The 23,330-nt window shown below is 40.6% G+C and overlaps 1 protein-coding gene across 1 annotated transcript in view; it reads left to right on the forward strand.

The window, feature by feature from the left end:
* adamts16 (ADAM metallopeptidase with thrombospondin type 1 motif, 16) overlaps window positions 1–23,330 on the forward strand; it is a 37,106-nt gene that overhangs the window by 10,634 nt on the left and 3,142 nt on the right. Inside the window, exons 8-17 of the mRNA XM_010768653.1 lie at window positions 729–882; window positions 2,915–3,010; window positions 5,909–6,057; window positions 7,247–7,419; window positions 7,532–7,662; window positions 8,201–8,324; window positions 8,493–8,737; window positions 9,684–9,819; window positions 11,368–11,494; window positions 22,759–22,963. Coding sequence (XP_010766955.1) covers window positions 729–882; window positions 2,915–3,010; window positions 5,909–6,057; window positions 7,247–7,419; window positions 7,532–7,662; window positions 8,201–8,324; window positions 8,493–8,737; window positions 9,684–9,819; window positions 11,368–11,494; window positions 22,759–22,963 — 1,540 coding nt within the window. The remainder of the gene's footprint in view (window positions 1–728; window positions 883–2,914; window positions 3,011–5,908; window positions 6,058–7,246; window positions 7,420–7,531; window positions 7,663–8,200; window positions 8,325–8,492; window positions 8,738–9,683; window positions 9,820–11,367; window positions 11,495–22,758; window positions 22,964–23,330) is intronic.

A 23,330-nucleotide genomic window follows, 5' to 3' on the forward strand; every position in this document is an offset into this window, starting at 1 on the left:
ACACACACACACACACACACACACACACACACACACACACACACACACACACACACACACACACACACACACCCACTTATAATCTGCTAAAGCAATCATGACCACTCACTAGCACTATGAACGTTTCCAAGATATTTTGCCTTTTCATGCCTTTCCACCATATTGTTGTATTACAGTATATTCCCCCAACTGCAGTGTATAAACTGTAAACCATCTCCGTATAGTAACCAGTGATATCACCTAACATTGAAAACCCCTGCTGGTATTAGGATTTGAGCAATATGGGCAGGGATTTTTTATGTCTGACATGTCATAATTGAGCCTGTGATGCATTAAAACCCTTACTCTCAGGTTTTAAGTTTGGCAACTTTTTTTGTTACCATGGCAATACTTGTCAGCACTCTCCACAGTGGGAAACAATGGAGCTTCACGTATTGATGCTCCCTGTTGTGAAATGTCTATGTGCACAGCATGGAACCTTAAGTATCAGCTACCTTACATTTAGCTCATGTGGGTGAATGACTGTTTGTGTTTGCACAGATGTTGTATATTAGATTAATGATGAAATCTGCTTTATATGTTTCCCTACTTTCCTTTCCTGTCCACACTTACCAAAATTACCCCAACTTTCTTCCGTTTTGTCCTTGTTTCTCTGATTTCTTCTTATCTCTCCTTTTGTTCGTCTACTTTTCCATGACTGTTTATTTTATTCTCCTCTTCTCCTCCAGTTCCGCCCAGGCCTTGTGCTTATCAGATGAACCCAGAGCAATCAAGGAGTATCGATACCCTGAGAAGTTGCCTGGCGAGCTCTACGATGCTGATACACAGTGTAAATGGCAATTTGGGGAGAAGGCCAAACTTTGCACCCTCGACTTTAAGAAGGTAAAGTAGATTTTGACTGAAATGTGACCAATAACCATTTAAAAACTTCCATGCTGTGTTTGAATTCCCTCTGGGGGGGTTTCTCAGCCAATCCACTGAAATTCAGTGCTTCTTAATTAGTTTAAAACTATGTTATGGAAATTGTTTCTTCGGAAAAAGTAGAGAATGAAATTGAGAGCGGGTTGGTGGGAATGATGTAGAAGAATAAAGGGAAGAGGAAGGAAAAGAGCAACTGATTAGGATTGCATTCCCTCATGTGAATACACACAGACAGACATGCATGAGTATGGTACTCCCTCTCTCTCTCACACACAATATAAACAGTGAGGGTTATAATGCTGCCCATGAAATGCTCACTGGGATGGATGACTAAATATACACTGGAGCATTGCCAATGGGAATCGCTCCTTTTTGCTCTCCCATTGTCTCATTGCGGCTGATGTTATTGGTTGATATACCCTGACTGAGTCCAGATAGGGTTTAGATTACTCCAATGTTTGTTGGCACTGTAAAGTCTGGTGTTCTTCAAGTATTGGTGTTCTTGCATCTGAATTTGAGATCTTCATGGGCCCAAACATGTTACCCAGCTGAACCTCACTTTGAGATGCACCTGACCTTCCAAAAAAGGACCATGGCACACAATAGTTCTGCTGAAAAACTCCACATCTCCTGTTTATTTATTAATTGTTGCAAGTTGGTGAATGGGACAGGACTGGCAAGAAGACAGACAAGTTTTTTTGTCTTCTTCTTCTTCTTTCTCCTCGAAAACAATACTTTTGAGGTTTTCTGTTTTATTGATGGTGGAAACAGTTTGGGAAAGAAGCTTTCAAAATACCACAGAGATTACTACCTGGATTTAAACCCATGAGGAGCACACGTTATTCTACTTAGCTTTCTCATCTAAACATTGAAATATCCAAGTATAATTTCAAGATACCTGAGAATTGCTCCCTCGTGGTTTTGTTTTCATTCTATGCACTATCTTTGGTCTTGCACCTGCAGCAAGGTGCTCAGGACCCAGAAATCCCCAAGCAACAATCACACTCACCGACTTTCCAGACACTTGTTACACAAGAAAACAACACCACGAGAATTGTCCTCAACGGTGCAATTCATCGTGCAATGAATTCATATTTCCCGAAACCTTTTGGCAGGCCTTCTCAAGATACGGTACTGCCTGAGGAGCCAAATTATACTCTCTGAGGTGTGTGTGTGTGGTTTTTCCTGTTTCTCTCTTTAACTCAGTTTCAGTCTCACTGTGTCCATCATCTCTCTCTGTCTTATCCTTCCATCACTCACTTACTCTTTTCCCTGTCCCTTTCTGCCATTTGTACTGCTACAACAGGCCTGAGCAAGCTAAACAGCTGGACAAATAGGCTTTGGGATGAATTCCATGGTGGCTCTTGGCAGCAACAAGCTGAGGCCAAGGTGCCTGTCAACATCTGCACTGAGTTGTCAAAATCTGATATAGTCATTCGGATAGTAATAGACTGGACATGTTAGAAAGCAGAAGGCCATGTTTCTCAGGCGATGTGAACAGGGAAACCAGCCGGTCCCTTCAGAATGTTTGAAGCATGTCAAGTTTGTTAAGTCATTTGTGTCCTGTTAATGCAAATCACTACCTACCAGTATCTCTGTTTATATCCTGTGCAGGTTTAACTTTTTCTGACCATAAGATTAGCTGTATCTTAGGCAAGGAACATGTATGAAGATACGGACAGCAGCTGTTTTAGTTTCTGCAGAAGTGTAGATGTTCATGTTTTACTATCAGTGATGCATGGCCTGTGAGACAATAAAGTGTTGTTATCCTAGCTACTGAAGCATACATATTTTGGGGTTGCTTCACACTGATAGCGTGCCAGAAGATCATTATTCAGACAATCTAATTGTTAGTAAGTTTTCCATCATGTTATAATAGCCCTCATATGGCAAAATAACAATGTTATCATAATTTATTATCTATCCCATTGTTGGCTTTGTAAACAGCAGTACATTAGAAGTAAAGTCTAACTCCTTGCGTTTGTTGTTCCAGGATATCTGCAAGGCTCTGTGGTGCCACCGTGTTGGGAGGAAGTGTGAGACGAAATTCATGCCAGCAGCTGAAGGCTCTGCCTGCGGCCCCGATATGGTGACTCAACACGTGTGTGTGTGTGTGTGTGTGTGTGTGTGTGTGTGTGTGTGTGTGTGTGTGTGTGTGTGTGTGTGTGTGTGTGTGTGTGTGTGTGTGTGTGTGTGTGTGTGTGTGTGTGTGTGTGTGTGTGGGGGGTGGGGTTCTGGGAGATTGGCGCACAAGCTTTTTTACTTCAAGAGTGGCACCCTTTGACTGGCAGAAGAACCCATTCATTCCATTGCTTTAAGAATATTTGATGGGTCATAGAGACATTTACAGCAGCTAGAAACCCCTTTCGTTAGGATGTTATGAATCATGTAAATAGTGCGTGATATATCCAGGGGGTAGCTTTGCCCTTTAATCATACCATCACTGAGATAACCTTTGTTCTGTTTTAGCCAAAGGAGCCAAATTAAGGTTGCAGTTTATACGCCTGTTTTGTCAAAAGAGGACACCATGTGTTTTTTTCTTGACTGTTGCCATCACACACTCCATGGCAACATCTTAACAAATAAATCCACACATGAAAGGAAGCAAAAAAGAGCCACTCATAAACATTTCTTTGCAGTTGTGTATAAAATATGCCCAATAACACAATTCAAAAAAACATTAGAAGTGACAGCTTGCAAAATCCCAGCACAGAATTAACGAACTGGTCTACAAAAGAACAATGAAATAAGTTAATTTAATGGATTTTCGGCTTTAAGGCATCAGTTGTTCCAGCTTTTTTTCACCACCCTGCTTAGTATTATCAGCTGTGTGACATTTAGTATGTGAGGGATAGAGCTTGTTAAAAAAGTCTCACACACAGACCATCGCATAGATTCCTCCTCAAAGGGATACCACCGACCTCAGGGTGATTTAATTACACTTGACAAAGCGTGACAGTATTTTATAAGGTGAACAGGCAAAATTAATGGAGATGCTATTATAAAAGCAGCATTTATTGAGGGCTTTAGTATTATGTAGTGCAGATTATACCACTTAGTTTGGCTATTTCGAAACAAAAGGCCTTGAACAGTGAGTGACGCTGCACTTCTTAAACTGCCTCTTTTTACACACCAAGATCTTTGTTCCCATGCAGACTAATAAATCAACTTGTGAGCAAAGAGTTTTGTAATGTTTTAGATGTGGGTTCATTTGAGTGCAGTGTCAGTAGAATATCTTTTTTTTTTGATAGTGAACCACACTCTCCCTTCATTATTTTACCTCAGGGAGCAGCTGCAATTGGTTTGTTGCTGACGTGGCAAAAATAAGCCATTGGGGCTCAGGCCAGAAAGCAATCTGTGCTCTTTATTTATTCTTTGTTTCTTTCCTTACTTCTTTCAAGATGATTCTCCCCCAAAGGCTCGCTCTTGCTCTTACCCTCCCTCCCATGACAGCCCATCATCCACATTTGCTTCTCAATATATTGAACTTGATGGTTTAATCCCGCCCTCTCCCTCCACGGGACAATTAACCGAACACAAACAATGACAGGCTCACTTAGGAATCCGTGGCACTCAGCCGCAGGGGGAAACTGAGGGGAAATCAGCTGTTCTAGTTCTTAGTCAAGGGCCACAAGATTAGTTGGAGGGGTGTGTGTAAGGGTGTACGCAAACGTCTGTCTCATGGCAGGCATAAGCACAAAGTAAAAACAAGAACAGTGGAATATTTGCCACACTATCTATACTAATGCACTGCGTTGTGTGTGTACAGTGTGTGTTTGTGTGCTTGCAAAGGTTAGATTACTCAAAGGCAAACTGGACTGGGTATATTGTGACTGATGTCATCTTCTCATGTACAAATCCAGTTTATTTTCCTCCAGGGATGAGCTTGTGACATAATGTTGCTTTAAGTAAGTCTAGATTCTGCTGAGTTGTTTCAAATTAAATGTAGGGATTTCGAGGTGAGTAATGAATCTTTTTTTTTTTTTAATGTGATTGGTTAATAGCTCAGTCTTTTTTGTGGCACATGCACTCAATAACTTGATTCAGAAACGTGAAGATGAGCTTCCCGTAGCACCTCATCAACTTGTGACGTAAACTGTCAAGACAAGCTGGAGGAGCCTGTGCAGAGGGGGGTGCTATCTGAGGAGGTCGTTATGACCCCAATGAAGCTCCTCTCTGCAGGGTAAGATGAAGCAGCTGGTTATTACTGCTGAGCTTCTTATTTTGTTTACGTAGATCTCTCAACACTCCATAGATCAGATTGCCAGGAGAATTTTGCCTCACCAAACTAAAAAACATTTTTGAAACACACACAAATCTGCCAGTTCTGGTTCAATTGAGGTCATTTTTAAGTCACAGATAAACTGATACCCTAGCCTTAAAGTAGTTATAATTTTAATACTTTTGCAGATGATTCATCGTCTGTTTTAGAACAACCATTTTACAAGATGTTTTTAGCGGTGAAGAAACATTACAGTGATTTGTGGCAACAATTCTTGAACCGGTTTTATGCTTTCGTTTTGTTACTTTTACTGCTCTTATAAAGTAAAAAGGAAAGTTGGGAGGAAAAAGCAAATATTAAATACAGTGTAGGTCAACATGACAAGCAAATATGACAGACTTTCCCAGTAGGAGAGTATCCTTGTCAGGTATGAGACCGTTTTTCCACATTTCAGTTGCGTGTTTGGCTTAGCTTAGTTAATTCTAGTTGATGACAGCTAAAGGTAGAAGCTGTCCAAACAGCAAGACAACTGAAGATTCACTGATGGATTGTGAGTACTGTATGTGAACAGAACTGTGCCACAACCTTTTATACTGTTAAACCTAAAAGCTACATCTTACAGACCTTGCATTGTTAGACAGAGCGTCATTGTAAAGAAGATAAAAGGCATGGTCTTGTCTTTAAGTTTTTTACACTTATTTGACACTTTGCTATTTGCACGCCTCCCCTCTCTTTCACTCATGATTCCTCTCTCTGTTTCTCCAGTGGTGTCGTAGGGGCCAGTGTGTTAAACAGGGTGACGAGGGTCCGAGGCCTCAGCATGGCCACTGGTCAGAGTGGTCGTCCTGGTCTTCCTGCTCACGAAGCTGTGAGAGCGGAGTCACCTATCGAGAGAGGCAGTGCAACAACCCCAGGTAGAGACACACAGGAACAATGGTCACAAACAAACGTATAGCAGTGCATGTTAGCAGGGATGAGCGTGGCTTAAAACATGTAAATATCAGTTTTGGGAATAGTTTCACATTTTTGAAATGCCTTTAGATAAGTTAGAGGGTTGGATAAGAGTGTTATTAGCACTCTCATGTTAGTGTACAGTAAGTAACTTGTTATGGAGCTTAGTTTAGCTTAGCTTAGCTTAGCTTAGCAGGCGCATCTTAAGTTCACAAATGTACACATTGGAGTTTGCTTTTTTCTTTTATGTATACATTTATTTGTTTTTATCTGTATGTAATTTAAGAAGAAATGTAAAATTGACAATGTATACATTTTGCAAGAGAAACACAATGTTTCCAGCAAGCAAAACCTGAGAGCAGTGCCTTCCTGGAGTGTTCTCCATGTTCAAATATATAAAGTCAAAGATTTGAAAATAAACGTAAAGCCCACCTCTAGAGGTGAGTTTTGACTTGTTGTTCAAAACAATTTGAATCACTATGTTCTTCTGTCATTTTCAGGACAAACTGAGTGTCCATATTTCCGTACAGAAATAGTCTCTGCAAATTGTGATTGCTTGACTCAAGGCCAACAGTATATTAACACATGGGAAGATAACTCACATGGGTCTGCGGCTTCATCACTTATCTGTACACTTAGTCCCCCTACTCATCAGTCACTCAGGATGATTTGCTCTGCCAGTCAGAAAGGGGGCCCTATCCCACATGCTGGGGCCTCCTCTTTATCATGTTATGCCAAGATCCTGACAAGTGGCAGGTTAAATTAGACAGAGAGTGATTCAGGAGAAAGAGAGAGATATGGTGGTGGAGGGAAATGAAGAGACAAAGACAGGCAAGGGGAGAGAGGGAAAGGAGGGTTGGGGGGAGTTGGTGTTAGGAGATGACAGAGGAAGGATTAGAAAAGCGAAAGATGAAATGCAGAGATATAAAGGGAGGAATCTGAGAACGAGAAAGAGATAAGTGACAATGTGATTAGAGGGCTTATAGAAGGTGTAATTGTCCCATGGAAGGGATTTTGAGGAACCTAGCCTGGGGATATACACCTGTAATTGGAGAAGCCCTCACAAAGGCACAGTCATACATATACTGAAGAGCACACTCACCTAGTCATGCTGGTACACAGAATGGCAACTAATTCAGTCCGTCACTGCAGACCTTCATATGGAGGGAAGTTCTGTGAGGGCTCCTCCAAGTCATACAAACTCTGCAACACTGAGGATTGTCCCCACAACACCACCGACTACAGAGCACAGCAGTGCGCAGAATTCAATGGCAAACAGTTCAGAGGATGGTACTACAGCTGGAGGCCGTACACCAGAGTGGATGGTGAGACAAAAATGACTCCAATAAAGATTTGAAACGGTAAAGAGAAAGTCTGGGAGAGAGTTTTACAAATGATTTGCTTGTTGGCCCCTGTGGTTATTTTCTCTCCTCCCAGATCAAGATGTCTGTAAGCTGTACTGCTTTGCTGAAGGCTATGATTTCTTCTTCGCCCTGGCCAGCAAAGTCAAAGATGGGACTCTCTGCTCACAGGACAGATCTAATGTCTGTATTGACGGACTGTGTGAGGTAATGTTTTCAAGTAATTACAATATTAACTTTCTGTTAACCTTCTAAAAACAGTCTTTGCAGGTGCTTCAAGAAACAAAGCAAAGCCAAAGCAGGATATCCCAACGCAAAATAACAACAGAAAGCCAAACAATAGGGCCCCACTGATAGAGTCGATGGACTGAAGTGGGACAGTAACATTTTAACAAAAATACATAGAACGCAAAAACATAGTAAACAAAAGATGAATGAAAATGTTTATTTTTAAAACATACCAATAAAATAATGTTGGACATAAAACAAAAGTCTATAAAAATGGGTTTCAGGATAGACAGACATTAGCAGGTTTGACTGAAGAAGGATTTCAAAGTGTTGTGGAGTTAGTAATTTTTTTGAAGATGTTATCATTCAGTCTTTGAAGTTGAGCTATAAAATCTAAGTGTAACATCAATGGACATCCTCGCTGTTAATTTGTACGATGTTGACCACATGAGGGATGGTAGTTTTGACAGATTAATTTTTTTGTTGGTGAAATTCAATGATGTTTTTTCTTCTACAGAGAGTGGGCTGTGACCGTGTTTTGGGCTCCACAGCTGTGCCTGATGCTTGTGGTGTGTGTCAAGGAGACAACTCCACCTGCAAGATCTTCAAAGGACAGTACACAAAGCAGCATTATACCAACCGTGAGTATGTAGTTGAATTGTTCAGTTCATTGGTTTTCAGGGGAAATATTTTAAAGGCTACTGATTTGTTTGCTTATCCCAACTGTATTTGCGTGCCTTTTAACATTTTAAAGCTCATACACAGCTACAAAATGCTTGCACTTATTCATATTTTTGCACTCTTTTCAGAGTATTATGGGGTGGTAACCATACCAGCAGGAGCTCGGAGTATCCGTGTGATGGAGCAGAATACATCCAGCTCCTATCTGGCTGTGAGGGACACTCAGAGACGCTACTACCTGAACGGGCACTGGACGGTAGACTGGCCAGGCAGACATCCCATTGCTGGAGCCATTTTTGAATACAAGAGACCCTACAACAGACCCGAGAGCCTCATATCAACCGGACCCACTAATGATACACTAGTCATAGAGGTAAGGCATCGCTGGACACAAAATAACTGTTTTTACTTTGAGGACATTTTATGCAAATTGTTAGGTTCATTTTTGTATTTTGTACTTTCTAGTGAGACATGTTAACATGCTTTAATGTTCAAAAATGTCTTAATGTTTCTCATACTGTCTGTGCTGCAGCACTTCTTTTCACCCTCTGTCTGAAACTAGAGCCCAGTCTGCTCTGATTGGTTAGCTGGCTGGCTCTGTTGTGATTGGCCAACCGCTTAAAGATGTCCCGCCCCTTAGCCTATCATGTACAATGTGTTAGAGGGCTTGCCAATAGAAGCATGAGTCTAACATAGTGATTTCATTTTGTTGCAGAAGTAAACAAAAGTGTCCAATCTAGGAGTTTCAGGTGAGGGGAGTGTAACGCAGCGTTGAAGCTTGCCGGCGGGCGTGTCTGAAGCTCGAACAACAACCTCTCCAACCCCGGACACACAAGCACGCGGTTTGATTGGCTAGAGCTTGTACTGGCATATGATTTGATTGGCTGACGCTTCCGTCAAAGCTTCAAAAGTTGAACTTTGCTCAACTTTTGAAGCGAGCAAAGCGAAGCGACACTCTCACAATGCAGTTCGGCAAAGCGTGGCGTCACCCCATTCAAAGTGAATGAGCAGAAGCGTTGAAGCTTCAATGCACGCTGCCGTGTGGACGGGCCGTAAGGGGGAGAAGCCCCCTCTGGAGAGAAATTTGGGAATTTAGCCTTTTCAGACCATTTACATGCACGAAAAACGATATAACACACAACAGGAAATGGAAAATCCAAGAAGCATAATAGGGCCTCCTATTATCCAAAACCCTTCCTTTTTCGTCTTTCATTACTTTGTGACTAACTTTCTTAAATTCCCATGATTACTTGTGTCTTCATATTTTTGCTACTTTTGCTGTGCTTGATCCTTTTGCCTCCCCATTCTTTCTCCTGTAGATCTTGTTGCAGGGCTGGAATCCTGGTGTACGTTGGGAATACACTCTGAAGAAGGCTGATGAGAAAAGGCACCACATCAAACACAATTATACATGGGCCATCATACGCTCCCAATGCTCAGCAACTTGTGCCGGAGGTAAGACTTAAGCTATAATTTAGCTGCTTTATCATATTACACTGAACATCAAGTCGAAATGTGGTTTTCCAAGCTGCAATAATAGGTGTGTTCAAATTGTGGAGAGTCTCTTTCATCTTCCTTTTTGCATAAAATTGTTGTCGAAATATGTTACTTTTTAAAGTGTTTTTACATAGATACAATTCAAATATTATATTGCTGGAATACAAAAAGATCAGATCCTCTTTAGATCTTCAATCAGGGCAAGCATCTAAAGCTCAGTCTGACCTCTCTGATCTGTAATAAGGCCTTTAGCTGCAGGTTAAATGGAGAGAGGAGCGTTCCCATCATTACTGAGGGGACATTATAGCTCTTGTGGTGGGACCTTTTCTTGTGCTACTGGTGACCTGCACACACGCACACGCACACGCACACGCACAGGCACACACACACACGACTTCAACCAGTGGCCTTTGTCCCACCTGAGGCTATGCTAACTAGCACACACACACATAGACTCATAGACAAAGACTCACACACCAACACTTTTGCAAAGTTATTGTATGGCATAGTGAATTGGGGCTGTAAGTCAGTGGTATGTAAACCTGAAAGTGTGTGCTTGTATGTGCATGGTGTATTTGTATGTGTGTGCTTTTGCTTGCCTTCATGTGTGTGAACAAAGCCCCCAGTGTAGAGCCCCTATTGATTGACACTACAGGTTAAAGTTCCCCACCCTGGTCTGTTGCAGTCCACCCTAACCACCTCCACCTCTTTGTGTCCTGATTGTAGACCATGGTGGAATGGGGGTCGTTTGCTTTATTAAAGAGTGTGACTGACTAACTGACCCCAATGAGTTAGGATGTGCAGATTGACCATGCCTTAGGCCAAATACCAACCAGGTGATATGTGAGGCTAGGATTCATGTTTCTCACAACAACACTTTCAGATCTAGATGCAGGCCAGAAATCATCAAAACTAAATAAATGTATTTATATATTTATGTTCTTTATTAGCCTGAAAAGTAACTAAAAGAATAAAGTTAATTAATGTTAATGTTATGTGTTGTTGTTGTCATACAGTAGACACATGTTTTTCTTTGCACATCACACATGCAGAATAAGGTGTGGTGAAAATAAAAAAATTTCTTTAAATGTCTTTAACTAACTAAAATGTATTTGAGTACTGGTGTGAAAGCAGGTCACATATTGCTGGTGTATTATGTGCCAACATTTGATAGCATCCTGACAAGTAGCTTGACACACTATGACTTAAACAACAACTTTTGTTCCAAATACCTTGTTTTGTCAAACTGTAGTTTCCGAGGTCAAATGTTCGCCTTCAAGCTCAGTAACACTGTTTTTTTATACTGCCAAACAATGCCAAACAACTGCCAACAATCTGTCATTCAATTCTCCATAACTATTTCATCCATCACTGTAATTATGATCCTGCGGTTTTGTATTACTGTTGTTCTATAAAAGCAGAATAGAATGTAACTTAAAGAGCAAATAAATGTCTTCTGTATTGATGATTTTCATGATGATTTTATGGATATATCCCCTCTTACAGGCCAGATGAACACTAAGTCAGCATGCTACAAAGACTTACGAGTGCAAGTGAATACATCCTACTGCAATCAAAAATCAAGACCAGCTACCGGACTGATACCCTGCAACACCCAACCATGTCCTGCCAGGTCAGACCCTTTGTTTTTTTATATAATTGTTGTATAGTTGTTTACTAGTCATAGTGACACAATTGTTCACATGATTAAAGAATATTTTATTGCAATTTGGTTTTGTTTTCGCCATGATAGTGTCAGGGTTTGGTCTGTGTGTCGGTCTGTGCACAACCTTTTTCTCAGATCAAATATGATTATTCAATGACATTTTGTAGATGCATTCATGGTCCCAAGCGGTTGAATGCTAGTGACTTTGATGTTCTCCTGGTTTTCCCTCCTGTTCCATCATGAGGTTGACATTTGTTATGGTAATATCTCAACTACTATTGAACAGTTTGCAAGGATATCTTCTACAGACATTGATGTTTCCCTCAAGTAGAATTGTAATCACTTTGGTGACTGCCAGACGTTTTGTCCAGTGTCATCATTAGGTCAAAACACAAAAGTAATTTGACAAAGGCTTTGCATAATAACTTAATAACTCAAAAAGAATTGACATTCTCATCAGTCTCAGCTCTGTATATTGCTAATTATCAAGCAGTAAGCATGCTTACTTGTAAACTTAGATCATATTACCAGCTTAAAACCAGCATATTAGCATTGTCACTGTGAGCATGTAAACATGCTGAGATTAGCATCTAGCTCAAGGACTGCTCTGCAAATGTATAAAGCCTCACAGAGTTGCTAGCGTGGCTATAGGCTCTTGTTGTTAAGATTGAAGTTCATAATATCACAACTAATTTAAATCAAACCTTAGTAATGTCAATGGCAATTCATGGCCTTTAACATTTTTGAATGATCTCATGAATGTATCTACGCTCTGGTTCTCAATCTGGACATCATTATAAAATGGTATTTGAACGGTGCAGACATTTCCTCACTTTTTCCTGATACATACTTTTGGATGGAAAGACGAAATAGTTGGCCAATCTAGACTTCTAGACTTTGGGGTATGTCAATTATTCAATTGTTCAATTGGAAGGGCTATTTTGTGTAGGTTATATGACAGCCAAAAATATTGTTGGCTGTTCCCGCTCAACATTCTCTACGTGCATGTTCATGTTTGGAACTTGAGGAGACAGCTTTCGCGGGCTTAGCAACCTTAGCCAAATAGGTTGCCTTAGTATTCAAGCCTACCACACTGCTTTTCTTGTGAATAGTACTTTAATTATTCTCTCTCATTTGTCTGAATAAACTTTTCTCTGTAATTGTGTTGTATCCTTTATCCTGATACAACATATGGAGTTAAGTAGTTTGAGTCCTACCTTCTGTCCTTTTCACCTTCCTCCTCCTTCACTCCTCATCACCCCATGTGTTATTGGTCTACAACACCTACACATCTGCACTGTAATATTTGACATGCGATGTCAAGAGGAGCTGTTTATTGGTTGAGTCAACTCTTCCGAACTTCCCACACTATCTCCTCATAATAAAGTGAATGAAAGGTGTCAGGCACCACTGACTTTCTCCACCCTTTCCCAGTCCAGTTAAACACCTGTTCTATGTTGAGAACATTTTCCTCTCATGCATTGAAAATTACTTTTAACTTTTTGGAAAAACATATGTGAGATATGGTGAGGAAGGCACAGTTCAATTGGAAAGTGTCCTTGTGTCTTCATCCAATTCAGCATGATACCTCACCAACTGTCAGCAATGGTTAGCTTCTGTGTTTGTTTAATATGGCAGGCCAAGGACTTGTTAACTTTTTCACATGTAGCATCACTGTGGGGCCCAAGCTCATAACAAAACGCCAGTTTTCTGGCTCTACAAACAACCACCAGAGACATGACTTTTCAATGTGTAGTTTCTGAAACGCTGCTGTTTGCTAAGTGCACTGCCAGCTGAGTTGATCGGGTATGTTTGGTTCCTCCAAATCCTTGAGAACCTCAGAAATGTCCTCCCTCAAGGGTAAACCAGAAAACAAGCTGATGATTGATTTGCAGCTGGGAACCAAAGTAGGAAATGTTATCATATGTTGAGGTTCACTTCCAGAGTACAGTGGCCAAGATGCCTTTTTTGATGTCATAAAATGTCACTGCTGTCGCTTAGAGTGGCACCAACACACTTTTTACGATAATGACACCAGACAGAAAGAGAGTGGGAGCGAGACCCACTAATGGTTCTGTGGTTTCAGGGTGGGGCTTTGTAGGATCTTGGCTAAGCTAAGTTGGTTTGGTCACTGTCTATAAACCAAGGCAGAGGATCAAAGATCAGTCAGCGGGGTCCGATGCTACAGAGATCATAGGGAGTGGTGTGCCCGTTGACAGGCAGGACATATATGAACACACACATAAAGACACACACGGGAGAACTACCCCTCCCTTGTCTGTGCTGCTCTGGTCAGTGTCACGAAGGCCCTGACCAGAAAAGAAATCAGTGAGAGAAACTCCTGGGATAGCTTTTTTCTTGTGTTTTTAATGCAAGGGGAGATTTTTTCGATGAAAATAGGAATGCTTTCAAGACACATAACACTAGTAAATGCTCTAACTGTGTAAGTTATTTTACCAGACATGCTAAAGTTTGCAGCAGAAATTTGAATTTTTTTATTTTTAGTTGAAAAGGCTAGAAATAAACAACACCTTGCAAACCTTTAATATATGAATGTGTTTATTTTATATCAGTCCCTTGCAGAACAACATTAAAACCTCAATTTGTTTGGGAGAGGCAAATGTTCAATTTCACTACATGTCGTATTAAATAATTGCATATTTATGAAGAATTTCAGATATACTTATCTGCAACTATTTGCCAATAAAGAACACAAAGAACAAACTAAACAGATTACGTACTTAATTGTGAGTTCCTGTCAAGACAACCAGTGCAAAGATAGTGCAGGATTACAGTATAATAGATGCCTGTCTTCCATTGTATAACAAAAGCATGTATCTTAAGGCTTTTGACAGCTGCTGTTGAGGCGTCAATTCCGCTGTGCCTCTATTCTCAGTATACCCATGTACAGTCTTAGCAATGGGCTGACATATCAGCCAGATTCTTACAAATGAGGTCGACACTGCTGACAAGTTGTGACTTGATTTACGAGCAGAGAATGGTTTATCTGAGACACTGACCTCATCTTGGTCATTGTTGCATGTGGATATCCAGAAAAATTCTACTGTTTTATATCCAAATGGGTCTTTTTCCCCTGCATGTTAAGCTGTTTTGTTTTGCTGTGGCAAAGTCAAGCCTTTTAAAATAATTTCAAGACGTCTTATTATTTTTCGATTAAAGGCCATTAAAAGCCAGATACAGGCACAATAGAGCATTGTTACATCTTTGCTCCCGGACATCAGTGCCTCTAATGCTATAAACATATTGTATTACAGCATTTGCTAAATTCATCAAATGTAATATAATACAGTTATTTACAATTTTTAAGAAGCAATAAAATAGAAAACTAGCAAACAACATCCAAGATTGAGATTCTTGTGCACAGGTACAGATCGACAATATACAGTAGCTACATAAAATAACATAAAGATATATGCACGAGGGTATGTATGATGCCATGAGCAGAATGAATGACCATCAGCTGCTGTCTGGTAAACACACACACACACACACACACACACACACACACACACACACACACACACACGTGCACAGATACAGGAAGAAGACATGGCAGGGCAGGAGAGGAGAGGAACAGTGGTGGTGTTTGGTTTCCATTAAACTCATTCACACCTAAACTCTCTCACCCTTTCATCCCGAGGAAAGATTTTTGTAACTACACCCAATGAACATTGCAGTCCAAAGTCTACTACGATAAAATATATTACGGTAACATTGATGAATACATTTTGAAAAGTTGTTTAATTTTCAATCTTTCCATCCCTCTATATTGTCCTTTTCTCTATAAATCTCCCCTCATACTTATGAAGTCATCTCAACCTTAATATGTATTCCACTGGTGGTCTCCCGACACCTGCTGAAAAAAAACATAGCATTAAAAAGGGCAACAATATCATGTAATCAGCCCTGAAATCATGGAATTCCAGTTACAAATTATCTCATGTTTCATTGTAAGGGGAGTTTTTCCTCTGCATTAGAGTGCCAGTGTCTTTTTTTTCCTTCTTGCTCATATGGTTTGTGTCTGTTTTGGAACAGGTATCCTAGGAAAATCCATGTGATGACCACATAGCTGTCTCTCATTAACTGACAGTGAGCGTGTTGACAGACAATATAAAGTCATAGAAAAAGGTGGCCATGTCCCTCCAGGGATTTGTTAGGTCAGACATTTTAAGTTATAATGGCATGCTTGTGGTTCATTGGGTCATCATGTGTACTAATGTGGTGTGTATTATGTGTCATTCCTGCTTTGTTTTCACTGCTATATTGAAGGAAAGCTGGTACTTTTCGCATCACAGCCAGCTTTACAGATCATTCCCACCCAGGCTAAAAACCTCTGAACTCATGGGGTTGTCAGGCAAAGAGATCACTATGTTGTGTTAGGATGGCTACACTGTGCTCCACCTAATATACATAGTTAACGGTTTTTATTTGGGTAATTTACGTTACACAGGATCCTTTTACAAACGTTACAACTGTTTAGCAATGTTGAATTAGAGTGCAGTGAAAAAAGCACATTTTAACTCATATAAATCCACTGACTGTCAACTGACAATATGACATAAGTGGTATGTGTCTGAATAACGTTTATGTTATTGTATATATGAGCTTAATGGTGATGCTCAAATTCATAAATGCAGTCCGTTTCTTATGCAGACATTTCACAAAGCATTCTCAACATAAGCAGTAGATGGAAAGGCTCAGTTATCATGGAGAAAGTTTAGATTTGTATCACCCAACTATAATAATTAAAGAATGAAATGGCATCACAAATATGGTCGAAGCAAAATCTGTCTTTAATGTTCTCATGATTTGTTAAAACAAAGCGTGGCCTTTTTTTAAACGGATTTTTCTGACGTGCCTAACACAGGTATCATCTTTAGTAATTATTCAATCAATTTCACTGAGGGGAAGCATGACATTACACTGTCATGCTCCCCCTCGGTTCGGTCAGTTCAGAAAAATCTAATATTTCACCATAAAATATGTCATATGTAACTTATTTTGTGCACTCTAAAAACGTCAGCATATTGACTTACAAAATGGTACCCTTGTAAAAATCAGATAACAAATAGGGACATATTACTGTATACATGTATGTATGTGAAACACATGCAGGAGTGTATTATGTTTCTTTGCCCACTTAGAGTGGAACATTGAATTACGTTCTTATTGGTGAATGGATTGTAGTGGAGTTGAATATTTAAGGAGAGGGCATACATTACGGAGGATATTGGAAAACCTTTGCTGACAGTGTTTGTTGGTTTACGCAGAAAGGCCAAACAATTGAAGCTTTATCTGCAGGTTTACAGTGTGTGCTCACACTGTTATTATCTGGTAGCCAGAAACAGTGACTGCTACACTTCCATATGTTTCAGTCAGTACTTAACTGCTTACTCATCCCTCAGGATAATGTAGGTACAACAGATGCTTCATTTTCCCTCGACCTCTACACACTCACACACATACATTCTCTTCAAGGGGTATTGCCTCCCTCGGTCCCCACTTTGTTCCTTCTCGTTGTCTCTCTCACACACAGAGGCATAGGTGAAGCCTTGGAGGTCAGTTGTGAGACCTTTCTGTCCCACTTCTAACCCGTCCACATACACAGTAAGAGGGTGGCTTCAGGCTCAGCTGTAAACATAACCCTAATGGCCTGGACACTTTGATGTCACGTCTTCTCTGTGACCTGTCCAACCCTGTCTCTCCATAGACCATTGACCAAGCAGCCAGCCAGGGCGAGCTGTCATTCAAACTCAGTAGTGCTGGGGTCATAGCACTTCCAATCTCTCAGCAGGGATTTGTTGGGATATGTTGTGACAAACATAAACACTCTGTCTGCTTCTCTGTCTGTCCGTCTGTCTGCCTGTCTTGCCGTATCTAAAAAAGTCACCTATAAATAATAGAAGATATCGATGCTCCTTTTTGATTTGGATTTGTTCCACGCTTCATTTTCTTTCTCTCTCTTTCCCTCTCTCTCTCACATTCCACCACTCTTATAAAGCTACACACACCAACCCTATCAGCATTTTCTCACTAATGGATGTGTTTGTTTACACTGTGTTAAGGGAAGCAGTGATAATGGTGGCTGTAAAGTAATCTCACAGCTGTTAACACTCATCTGCTATCTCCTTTATTATCCACAGCTGGGCCTGCTTTAGGTGTGTGTGTGTGTGTGTGTGTGTGTGTGTGTGTGTGTGTGTGTGTGTGTGTGTGTGTGTGTGTGTGTGTGTGTGTGTGTGTGTGTGTGTGTGTGGCAGCACTGTGCGAAGACACTTACAGAGCTACTATGATCTAAACATAATTGGATTCAGTAAGATGTGACAGATTTTCAGTGTTTGAGCACATAATACATATATAGACAGTATATGATGTTAACTGAGAACTGATAGCTGAATAACTGTCTTGGAATACTTTGTTTCACCTCTGAATAAACAGACCTTTTTATGCTATGAAGGAACGTTTATTATTATATTGTTCCTATTGCTTTGTGTTTTATCCTCCAGCCTTTATTTCCATGCTTTTACACTCTGATTACAGTTATTTGCAGCACTGTAATATGGTATTATATACAGATCTCAGATTTCATATTAAACTTTCATAACATGCATATAATATAGTTACAGTACTGCTGTAAAGTTGGGGTTTCCAATAATCACATTGATTTGTGTATCCTGCCTTGTTAGAGTTATTTTTCATTGTTTAATCATCCAGAACTGATTTCAGTTGTACTTTTGTGATAGCCTGGTATATTATATAACCTTTTTGTCGAACTAAACTGCAGCATATTGTCCTAGTAAATGTACATATGTTTCTTCTTATCACCAAGCATCTGGACAAGTTTTTGCATCACTTTCATACAGTTTGTGGGCCCTACTTGTGCATAAACTGTGAGCAGAGACAAAATATGTGCAGGACCGACCAATAGGTCATATGTGGTCTTCAGTCCATCTCTGCAAGGCACTCTAATCTAAGGCCCTGCAGTTATTTCATTTTGCTGTGTGTGCACCCAACAAGTTGGACTGAGCGGGCATTACATCATGGAAAAAGGTCTCCGATGCCTGCTCAAATTAAGAGCATGATATCATTCTCTCTCACAGTGTGGATGTGCACTGATATAAACAGAGAAACACCCACACACTGACAAACACAACACACACACAGTGGCAGGGCCATAAACAGTGGTCAGAAGTTATTTAATGCCTCTGGTGGGCAGCTAGACAGCGTCACTTAGAGCCTCTGTGGTCCAAACATTAGACCACAGAGGCTATTTGACACTCTGTCCACAGGACATCTTATCCCCTACGCTTCGGTCCAGAGAGGGTGATGCTTACTCATCCTCCAACATCCCTACCTTACCTATAACAGTCAAGGCAAAGATCACAAGGTGCTCTATAACTTGAAATGCCATCCATCAGTATATTAAACCAAAGGTCATGCCAGTGGAGTCGCTCAAGTGATAAATCATAGTATAAATTAGGCTATTCAGTATCAATTAAAACTCTATAGCACCTTAATCATCTACAAACGTTTAACTAGACATCCTAGATGTGATGTAAGACAGCCAAAATAAGATTACATTAAAAGTGTGTAGGATTTAGGGGGATCTATTAGCAAAAGCTTCGCTTGAATAGTGTATAATCACCTGAAACCATGGATTTTCCTGTGTTTTCGTTCGCTTAGAATGGGCGTTTCACATTGGGATTGGGACCACATTTTCTCAGTGGCCAGACCATTGAATTACAAATTGTGGGTCTGTAGAAGTTGCTATTGGGCTCAAAAAGACTATTCTCCAAATTCACTAATAACCAGAATAATTGTTATCCATGTGAATTAGTTAGGGTGCTTGCATATCCTGTACAATTTGAGTATTGAAATATTTATGGAGAAATATAAATAAAGGTGTATTGGATTTCTCTTTGTTGCAGCCAACAGTGCAAGCGTAATGTATCCAAGCATGTCTCAGCTCTAGAAAGACACAACGGGGCTCTAAATATCGCTGTGGCTTAGATGGTCAACTTTTTTTCATGTATTTATGTATTCAATAACATTACATTACATTTCACTTTTTAGACGCTTTTATCCAAAGCGACTTACATACATTCAGTACTGTGGCCAATCCCCACAGGAGCAATCTGGGGTGAAGTGTCTCAGGGAAACAACGACATGCTGACTGCAGTGGGACTCAAACTTGCTATCCCCTGATTCAAAGTTCAGCGCACTATGTTCAGCACATTATCCCACTGAGCCACAGCCTCCTTCGCCACGAGGATTAAGCTCCTATCTTTGCACCAAGGGGTCAATAAATATCATGCCATCAAGTTAAATATTTTTAGCGTATGTGTTGATCACTTGGTGAAATGTTTGAAGAAAAATAAATTTTTATCCATGCTTTCCCCTCATTCTCCCTTAAAGAGCCTGTGACACGATTTTCCCCCATCATCCAAACCCATCAATTTGAGTAAATATTGTCCCCTTGAAAACCGTTACTGAACTGATTTTGGATATTTGTACTTTGATAACCATTAATCTGCCCTTCAATGTTGACCATTTCCTGGATCTTCTCGGGGATTCTTCAAGTCCCGCCAAATTATGGGTGACGTCAATGCGGGCACAGCGCTCCAGCTGCACCGTTCAGGATCCCAGCATCTGCATGTAAACGCACGATGGCGCACACAGCAGCAAGCTCAGACAGTGATGACAGTTTAATTTTGAACGTGTCTGAGAGCTCATATGAGGCTGAAGGATCGGTTTATTTTGTATCTGTTAGAAGTTTAGGAATTAGGTGCGTCAATATGGGCGATCATACGGTCATGTAGCCAGTGGTGGACTGGGACTAAAAATCAGCCCGGGACTCTCGACCGGCCCACTTCGGTACCACTAGTAAATTGTCAACGGGGGGAGTGGGGGATGTGCTAGTGACTTATCCAACCGGCTCACTTCGGTACCGGCCCATCGGGATTCGTCCCGATGGCCAGTCCGCCACTGCACCCAGCCCAGCCCACGTAAACTGTCAACGGGGGGAGCCTCGCTGCGGGGAAACGGTGGACCTAGTGTCCCGATCGGAGTGGGAATCTTAATAATAATCCGTGCATTTTATCCATTAATTCCCCAACATTGTGGTAAAGAAACCACACGTTTAATCCATGTTGGTGTACTACAACTACAAAAAGCATCGGTTTGTTTTCTCATCAGGAAATGCAGACCGGCTCAAACAAACGATTTTTAAATCATCATCCTCACGATCATTTAATGTATCATATGTTCGCCGAATTGACATGAAAGCACTAATAAATGTAGTTTCATCCACTTGAGTTTACAAAAATAATCGATTTGTTTTTATACCACATCCGACGGGAGGAAATTCAGCAGCTCTCACTACCGATTTTTAATCCTAATTTAATCATCATCTTCACCACGATCATTTATGTTTATGTTCGCCGAATTGACATGAAAGCACTGACAAATATGAATATACTGTAGTCAACTTCATTAAAACGTTATTAACGTGCCTAAACTCAGTAATTCACCATTTCTACGCATGACAACACACTTTGTCCGTGTTTGGCTCTCTCGCCGCACAGTGAAGCGTTCCCGCATTGACGTCACTTCCGGCTTCCCCCAAAACCTCAAAATGAGTCGAAGAAATTTTCCCGCGATGTTCGAAATTATTGATATTTATCGGAACGGTATCGCTTTTTCTTTTTTAAACTAACGGTTCGAGATTACTAGTAGCCCACTATTTCATTGCACAACAGTTGTTGGGTTCGTGTCACAGGCTCTTTAAATCACCCTTTAATGATAGTGCAGCATGTCTAATTCTCTTGACAAGCCATTACATATATGAAACCAGATGGAATTTCTCCATGCACATTTATTTAGATCCGATAGTGCATGTACAGTATAATGCCTTTTAAAGCTAAACTCTTCTCATCCTCCCTATACAACATTCCAGGCAAGTGATGCACCAAATTACCACAAATAAAGTTTAGACTGTTAATATATACAACTCTATGTGCTGACAGCAATGTTTTCCTGGGTTGTTTGGGGTAGAGTGTGTGATGAGGGATTGAGCTGCCTGCACCTTCAGTCTGGGGTCACTTGGGACAAACGCAATGACGCTTTGAGGAAGGGAGAAGGAAGAGGAGGCTCAGGGATTAGAAGACTTAGACATGTGGTCGTCTCTAAAAATAACATAAACTATACTGTCCTCATCAGGGTCAGATGATTGTTTGTCTCAGATGAATCAATGCTTGATATATATTTATCCTAAAACAAGCCAAGTTTTTGTTATTGCCAATGTATATACTTGTTAGGAGTGTAAAGAGCAAATGGAGGTAATTACGAAATAAATATGTGGTGATGTTTAGGTTTAGTAGAGATGAGGGCCGAGTTTATGCAAGAAGGGGGTTTAAAACTGTGCAATGGGGTTTAAGTTACAGTTTTAAAGCCTGAAGTTTCAGCTGTTCTGACTTGCCCCAAAGCCACTCAACCATGTAGTGTCTAACACCCTAAAGAGTTAGACCTGCAACGAGATACATGAGTGGTGCTTAGTCACAGAGATAGTTATGCCTATTTTCATCTATTTATCACCTCATTATTGGTATTGTCTGCCAATGACTTTCTCTGTGAGAAAGTGTTTTAATACTGATATTTAGTTAAGAGTTACAATATTTAAAGGAATACTTTACCCACAAATATATATGTCAATTAATTGCCCCATTTTCCATGAATTCTTGATTAACATTTTGCCTAACCAAACATCTGTTTTCAAGCGCTCAGACACGTGCAGTGTAACCCAAGTCTCATTTGCTCACTGTTTCCCAACACCTGCATTTTTGCTAAAACCCTAATATTTAGTACACTTTTAGGTCGTCCAGACTTGCAATTCATCTAGACTTTTTTATTCCTTGTTCCCCATGGAGACATGCGGGAAAAAATAATTCAAGGTAACAGGGAGGGAGTAATTTATATACAAATGGTTATTTAGTGTGAGAAGTATTGCTTTAAGCATCAGTTATACAATCCCTTGTATTTATATCTCTGCAGAACAATAACCTACAGTGGCCACTGAAGAAGAGATGTGACACAACACATGGTGTCTTCATCACTAGACATGTACAGTTATTGGGTCATTTGTGATTACCATGTATGATTAAGTGATTGAGTAGCTGTTCATGTTGACTCAGCCATCTTGTGCTGTGTTGTTCCAGCTGGTCTGTAGGAGAGTGGGGGGTGTGCAGCCAGGGCTGTGGAGGAGGGGAGCAGACGCGGCAGGTCCAGTGTGTCCAGAGGAGCAGCCAGACTAACGTAGACGCCCTGACCGACTCTCACTGCACCCAGCCCGCCCCACCCAGGGGACAAGCCTGCAACACACACAGCTGCCCGCCAGTTTGGACCGCTGGGCCATGGTCACAGGTGAGCATGTGTAAAAGGGATATGTAAGAATCTGAATTTTCAAGGATCATTGGTGTTGTAGTTCAACACTTACATCCACAGCAGGAAATAAAAATACTGCATGCTCTCAATTTATCTAAAATGGCTTTACACACCAGCCTTGATAGTTCCGCCACATTTTATGACAGTGATCTCAGTGGCTTTAAAATATGAATGTTCCCACTGAGACTTTATATGTTTAATTCTCTGTCCAATTCCTATACATTGTGTGTGGTAAGTTGTCTGACTTTTTTAACTGCCATTTTGTCCCAAATGTCCTTAAATACCTGCCACAAGTGGTGTCCAGTTAACTCTCTGGTTCTCCGGTGTAGTGCGTCACCACCCCCCT

The sequence above is a fragment of the Notothenia coriiceps genome, unplaced genomic scaffold (genome assembly GCF_000735185.1).
Source record: "Notothenia coriiceps isolate Sejong01 unplaced genomic scaffold, NC01 NC01_scaffold00005925, whole genome shotgun sequence".
In the NCBI taxonomy this organism is placed as follows: Eukaryota; Metazoa; Chordata; class Actinopteri; order Perciformes; family Nototheniidae; genus Notothenia; species Notothenia coriiceps.